We start from the raw sequence: 7,260 nt of genomic DNA on the forward strand, positions 1-7,260 counted from the left end.
TTGCAGTACATTTTTGTTTATTTACTTTTTTTATAACTCGTTGTTATACAACTAAACTCATCATTAAAGAACTTTGAAAAACATGCATTTTGATGTTTTTGCTTATCTGTAGCTGAATTTGTACACAATAGAAACAAATTTGAATTCTCCTGAAAAGCAGCTCTAACAAGACAATACTGTCATTATCAAGCTCAAGTCAGTTCAGTAACTGTAAAATTAATCAATTCTGCATTGTGAAGTTTGTAAAAAAACTGTAAAAAGAATTAGCACTCGTTGAATTCCCACATTCAGCATCAGATGACATTGTTCCTGGTTTTATTTCGTGAAGTCCCTCAGTCTCACATCTGTAAATTTGTAATAATAGAATTTTTAGTCTGGTATAAAATATTTTTGAACACTTAAAAATCTATGGTGATCACTTACTTTAAATGTGGTTGACAGGTAATGAAAGAGCCATTAGAGTAAGTGCCTTCAGCACAGTCAGCACATTCAGTGTCAGTAAATGCTGTTCCTGTAAGGATATATTAAGGCAATGACTTAATTAGAGTCTAGCATTACAAATACTACTTGTGTCTATCAACATGTTCAGCAATAATTATATACTCTATTTTCTCTCTTCTAAAATTCAACACAGATACAGCCCACCTATACCTGCTTGTCTGATATATTGTCCAGGGTGACATTCAGAGTGTTTCAGAGCAAATATACAGCTGCCTTTACTTTGCTCAATGCAGTAGAATCCCTCCAGTGGCTCACAAACAGTGTCTGCAGTGCGTGTACAGCTTCTTTTTACTTGTAGTCCTTGTCCTGTAGAAACACATATTTCATTTCTATAAAAGTATATAAATTGCTTATTTTTTCAAGTCTTCATTTTGTGAAGCATGCACACCTGCATCACACACACGGCAGGGAAAACATGCTGTGAGTCCACTGGGTTCATCAGTGTAAGTTGATGCAGGACATGGAACACAAGTGGTGCTGGTCTCTGCAGTGCAATGCCAATGAACACAAAATCCTACAAAAGTAAAATATGAAACACTTTCACTCTAGTGAACTGCTGTGCTCTGTCCTAAGATCACATAGTGACCTCCTCTGTGTATCATAAATATCACAAATTTGTACAAATTGGTGAATGTCCAGCATAAATTCCACAGACGTCCCTTGCTGGTCCCAGCATGCAAAACCATTTATTTATGCTAGCTGGTGAACAGCAATGCTGTATTTATTTATTTTTTGTATTTTTTTTATAGCTGGGATATCTTTACTTTCTCAAGTCAATTGCAGTTTTACATAGATAGCCATATGTTAACAGCCAAACAAAAGCTTTACTTGGTTTACTGTTATTTGAAAACACCACTTCATTTTGTTTAACAAAATCTGGAAATATTTTGAAGCTTTGTCACTGATTCAGTCAGTTCTTAAGGCAGAACCCCCCCATTATACAATGTACCTGGTGCACACATGGGGCAGCATTCTCCATAAATCTCATATTCAGCACCAGCACACGCACTGAAACACAGTTCGAAGTTCAAAGTGACAACTGCAGCAATAGATAAGATAAATCCTAACTTCATCATATTCATATAAAGTGAAATGCAGGTTTAAGTGGAGAAAAATAGTTCAATGTTCAGACTTCATAAACTGTTTTTTTTCAGCACATTAGATGAAGTTATGATCAGAGCCACCGCTGGACAAATGGTTGCCTTCAATAAAAGTTCTTGCAACAAGCAGATTCCTGGAGATAGATTCAATTTCTCTGCATAGGTTCACAAATGTCAATACTCCCACAGCATTCTGGAAACAGCTGAAAACAAAATCACAGTCTGAGTCAGTTCTCCACCAACATAAACATGAATAAAGTGCTGACCTTTCTGTTAGTCTGTTTTTCTGGATCTTATAAAAAAAAAAAATTTCAAACAAGTGACACAATTCTCTAAGCCTAGAATGAATATTTATGCACAAAACAAAGAAAAACCTCAATAGAATAAACAATATTATAGTTTTTTAATGGTATATGGCCAAATGTAAATGTTTAACCAGTGCACAAAGTTAACTATAACCAAGCAGCTCTTGTCCTATGTATTTTTAAACAAACTTGTCCTGACTTATGTGCATTAATCATGAACAAAAGACAAGTTTAAACAGATCAAGTCAAGTATACACTGTCATTGCTAAACAGGCTAGAGCAAGCACGGAGCTCTTACTAGAACAAGATTGGTGGACCCACTTTATATTAGGTGGCCTTATCTAGACTACTACTAACATTTTAAATAGTTATTTGATACAATGCACTTGTGTACAAACATGTTTTACATTGTACTTGCATTTTTACAATGACCTGCATGTAATCTGTAATGAATTACTGTAGTTACATTTATAATAACACTGTTGACACTTTCCTTTACACCTAACCCTTAAATACAACCACACCTGTCCCTAACTCTACCCGTATCCCACCTCAATATCAGCAAATACAATATGAACACAATAAGTACATTGTACCTATTTTTTGATGTAAGTACATAGTAGTTAAGGCCACCTAATATAAAGTGGGACCAGATTGGATACACCAGGCCAATATATTATTACTACAGCAACACTTCTGTGATCCTGCAGTGGACAATCTGCATGGGTTTGTTGTTGACTTTCTTGTCTTTAGCGTAAGGAGAAACATGACATGATCAATAACTCAATAAAACAAACAGTTTATAGTTTTGCAATTGCAAATCTCCCCGTTTTTTTTCCTATAATTCTCGTCTCTGGAAAATTACGTTGCCAGAAGTTATCCACCACCTAAATTCATGATTGATTGACGAATAACACAGTGTAGCCTACCTTTAAATGATAAAGAAATGAAGGATTCATATTTGTGTGTCGAATTCCATTTACAAATTTCACACTAGCATTTACTTTCAAGCTGTAGTCAGCCATTCTCTAATTATATATTTTATTTAATAGTTTTTATTTGAATGCTTTGGCTAAATGGTTATTTATTTAATTATTTTATTTAGTATTTTTTTAAACAATTATTTTTTTTTAATAGCTTTTAATTAAAGGTGTTTGATAAATGGTTATTTATATTATTATTATTATTATTATTATTATTATTATTTTTTGTAAACAGAGTTCTACAAAAAAAGTGTATCAACTATGCATCAAATATGTAGCCAATATATAAGCTATATATAAGGCGATTTCGGACACATTGCTTGGCGTTCTATCATTTTATTATCACTAAATATATTTAAATGTTGACGAATAACAGTTATTTAAACGTAACCGCTATCTGTCGAACACAGTGGATGTTTTAAGAGATATGAGGATATCATTGCTGTCCATAACGATGTCTGAAAACAGGTGCGTCATTATACAGCTTGCACACGAAAATATTTTATGTAATGTAGGCTACAACCGTCACATACAAACTCACATTTAAAAAGTACAATCTCGATGTAATCAATTGAAAACTCACGGTCTTACCGGTGAAGTTTATTCTCATATGAATTTTTAATGTAATGAAGAAAAAAATCTGACTCCTGACTACCAATTTCCAAACTGAAAGTAACTATAATTTTCTCCAATAAGGTGTCGTCTAACAGGGGTGGTGCTCGCCGTGTAAACAGACCGCCACAGATGTTTGGTCTCCCCTTTTCCACCCCACATGGCAGTTTGTTGTTTTTTTACTTCCAGAATTTAGTTTTTTTGTCTCTTTACGATCAATACACTGGAAACGTTCCAGGTGCACACGCAAATTAGAGTCTTCAGTAGCTTTTTTATGAAAAAAAGTTTTATTGTCATAAAGAAGAAAAAAAAATCGCTGATTGTTTTTACAGAGGGTTAACACTAAGAACAAAAACTGAACAATGTATTGATTTATGTGAATAATAGCCTACTATATTAGTATAGTATCTTACTTGTCGGAGACATTGTGTGAGCTGATGCTTGAAAGCGCACGGTGAGGAGATTTAGATGCTCCATATGGTGTGGAAATTAATGGGTCTTTATCATCGCTAAAGTAAGCCACAATACGATCGCAAACAGACTAACAAGCGAACATGACACACGAGCATAGTCAAGCAGCATATAATAGGCTAGTTCTCGGCTAATGTCCGTGACTCCTGTGTTTTGAATAATGACGTGTACAGAGGATCTGGTTCAGACCCAGAGGCTGCAGTTGAACAGGAGCAGCAGCAAAAACGACTAGAGCAGGACGTCTCTATGTGGTACAAGTTATACACTAACTATATAATATGCTTAGCGACTTGTGTTATTTACATATTTATACTTGAATTATATCGTCGTATTTTTGTCTTTGAAGGTGTACATGTGGGAAGTGCAGTTGTGCACGTGTGTGTGTGTGTTTACGCGTGGTTTGTGTAGACAATTGTAACGTTAGTAAGCGGACTGGTTTTGCACGGCAGGCTAGTGTTTACATAGAAAGACACGGAATAGTAGCGCATTTGAATGAAGAAGCGTGCTTATTTAGTTCAACATATTTCCCCACTCTTTGTGTATTGTTGTTTGGAGTGCTTTTACAATACACAAACATAAAGTTACACATATAGTGGCCAGCTAAACAAATGTACACGCACTACACATCGCATGCTCCATTGATCAATTAACTATACGTGATCATGTTTGAGCTACTTGATGAGCATAGGCAATAACACAGACATTTGAAGCAGTCTTACTCACCGTCTGCGGTTCTAACGTTGGGACCTTTATCGTTGGGACTGCTCCATCCTTCAGCATTAGGCGATCGGAAAATCCGGCGTCGAACTGGGCTTTGTTTATGAAACAGTCGGCACCGAAATGCAGTGAACAGACATAAACCTTTGCGCAACTCAGTTGCTGATCCGGAAAAGCAAATTACATCCACTGTTGCCTTAACGCGGGGTTTTTTGGCAATCTGTACAGGACTGTCTTGGTCTGGCAACCAAAAACGCACTTTTTTGGTGACATTGTTAATTTCTTGAAGTCACATCACCTGTGCAGCGCAGCCTACGAGCCAGCGCTTTGATGGGCGTAGCCTGTTGCTTTCGCTCTCTCTCTCACGCGCTTCCGGTAGAATTGTCCGTACGGCCCATACAAGGAAATTCCGAAACTTTAACGTCAAGTGGACCCATGATCAAAAAAACATTGCAGAACCTTATGACTAACCGGAAGTAGTATTTTTGACAAAGAAATACTCCCATCAAACGTCCACCTTAACTTTTGAAACTTTGTCTATGTTTAGTATGGGATTCCAAGTCTTTAACAGTGTAAAAAGATCAGTATGCATGAAACAGCATTTCACCCCCCCCCTTTAAGAAATATATGAAAAACGCCTTTTTTCAGATGTTTGTACACAACAGATGTTTTCCAGATTAAGGCCTCTTTAGCAGACATCTTAGAGACATACGTGTGCTATCTGGGTTATTGTTAGACAAAAAGGCCCGGAATTCCATGGCATTGGCAGAGTGACAAGAGATGTATAAAGTACTACAGACCCAGACTTGAGTAAAAGTTGAAGTCCTCTTTAAGCACCAAACTTAAGTAGAAGTACAAAAGTATTAAACATTTATTGTACCTAAGTATTGCAAGTAGTTTATTTAAAAAATGTACTATTCAAGTACTGAAAAGTACAAGTAGGCTATTGTTATGTAGTTATTAAAGAAATTATATATGAGCCGAAAAATTTCCTGCTGACACGTTGCAAACCACAGCATATTGATATGCATCGGTACTCTTGAAAGCCTTCTAGTGATCCCTACTGTATGGGGAGGGGTTATGTACAAGATATTTTATATATAATAATGGACAAAAGAAAACTGGGGGTAAGAAATAAGGATCGAAGCCTAAAATAGTTATTTTCTCCAGGTATCTCTGTCTGTTCGGGTGGCCACCGGGTGAGATCGGTCGTAAATATGGTGGCGTTCTGCATCTATGAACACACTCGGTTTGTTCGGTGAGTGTACATCACTCACCGAACAAATATGGCTTTGTGTGGCTTAAAAAAAAGGCAGAACGGGAGCATGCGCAGTCTTCTTGAATCGCTTGATTCGCTCAATGTTGTGCCAGCTTCATCAAACATGACATCTACCGTTCTGGCAGTGGTCATGTGGGTTTGGAATGGAATGATTCATAGCATTTTTATAATTGTAACTATGCAACACATAAAAAAATATCAGAGTAAACGTATTCAACTCATCGAAAATATGTACTGAAATAAAAGTGGAAGAAAATAATACTCTAGAAAAGTACAGATACGGCCATTTAGTACTTAAGTACAGAAGTGAAGTAGTTCTACTTTGTTAGGTTACTATACATCTCTGGTGACAACTGACCAAGGCGAATGCAGATGGACGTGGAAGCCCTATGGAGCTGTGAGGATAACAGTCCCATGTGAAGCCCAGGGGGCGAGGAGCCCAGGTGGAGTCAACTGATCGACAGGCCTAGGTGGAGTGACAGGCTCAACTACCATAGGCGCAGCAGGGGATCTACTTTCCAAGGTGGAGCTGGATACTGGAAGACCTGAGGTGGATCTGTGCAGCAGAGTGGAGCAAACAGAGGAAGAGCCAAGGGACTGAAGAGAAACAGGAGGAGACATGACAGAGGAACTGGCTGACTTAGGTAGAGGAGGCGGCAGAGGGACCATCAACAGCGCAGGAGACATGGAATCTAGGCGGGGCAAGTGGAGCCTTGAAGTTGGACAGAACCAACAAAGACAAAGAAGACTTGGAGCTAGGTGGGACCAGTGGAGATAAGAGGCTTTAGAAAAATACCTCTTCTATTTCCTCATAATATGTTACAGAGGCCATGGTGTAACAGTAGTCACTGTGTGAGTAAACCTCACTCCTCTGTCCTTAAGAGACACTCTAGCGACTGACAATAGGGGTTGCAACCTTTAGCCTCCATATTAGAGCGTCCAACTCTCATGCCGGCAGACCGGGTTCGAGTCCTGCATGGAGCGGGCGGTTCGAACAGGAGGGGTTACACAGGCACAGCTCATCCTCAGCTGTGGGAGTATGGGTGGGGCTCCCGTCCCCAGTCCCCCCGATAGGATGTCTGTGATGGGAGTGCTGGACAGCTGGCTTGGCTCTGGGTCAGGAGTGGGGCTGATCATGTCTTCTTCTGCAGTGCAGATGTTGAATAAAGATCCACATCAGCGTTCATGCCTTGGACTGATCTCCTAGGCTGATGTCGAAAAAAATATTCAGAGCAAGTAATCTGGGTTTGTCACGTCAGTTCTTTAAAGTCCCTTGAATGGTCCTCAAAAGA

The 7,260-nt window shown here is 38.3% G+C and overlaps 1 protein-coding gene across 2 annotated transcripts; it reads right to left on the reverse strand.

The window, feature by feature from the left end:
- Positions 1-4,055, reverse strand: LOC137038897 (tumor necrosis factor receptor superfamily member 14-like). 2 transcript variants are annotated; one of them, XM_067413904.1, is made up of 6 exons: positions 3,915-4,055; positions 1,451-1,804; positions 890-1,015; positions 652-807; positions 424-511; positions 1-344 (listed from the first exon to the last, which is right to left on the reverse strand). In XM_067413904.1, exons 2-6 carry the CDS (start codon positions 1,581-1,583, stop codon positions 221-223), a joined length of 627 nt encoding a protein of 208 aa, XP_067270005.1. In that variant the 5' UTR covers positions 1,584-1,804; positions 3,915-4,055; the 3' UTR covers positions 1-220. The 2 variants fall into 2 exon arrangements, with proteins under 2 accessions (XP_067270005.1, XP_067270004.1); XM_067413903.1 differs by lacking the exon at positions 3,915-4,055 and adding an exon at positions 3,481-3,630.
- Positions 4,056-7,260: the final 3,205 nt, after the last annotated feature.

This window comes from Pseudorasbora parva, chromosome 13 (genome assembly GCF_024679245.1).
Source record: "Pseudorasbora parva isolate DD20220531a chromosome 13, ASM2467924v1, whole genome shotgun sequence".
NCBI classification, from domain to species: Eukaryota; Metazoa; Chordata; class Actinopteri; order Cypriniformes; family Gobionidae; genus Pseudorasbora; species Pseudorasbora parva.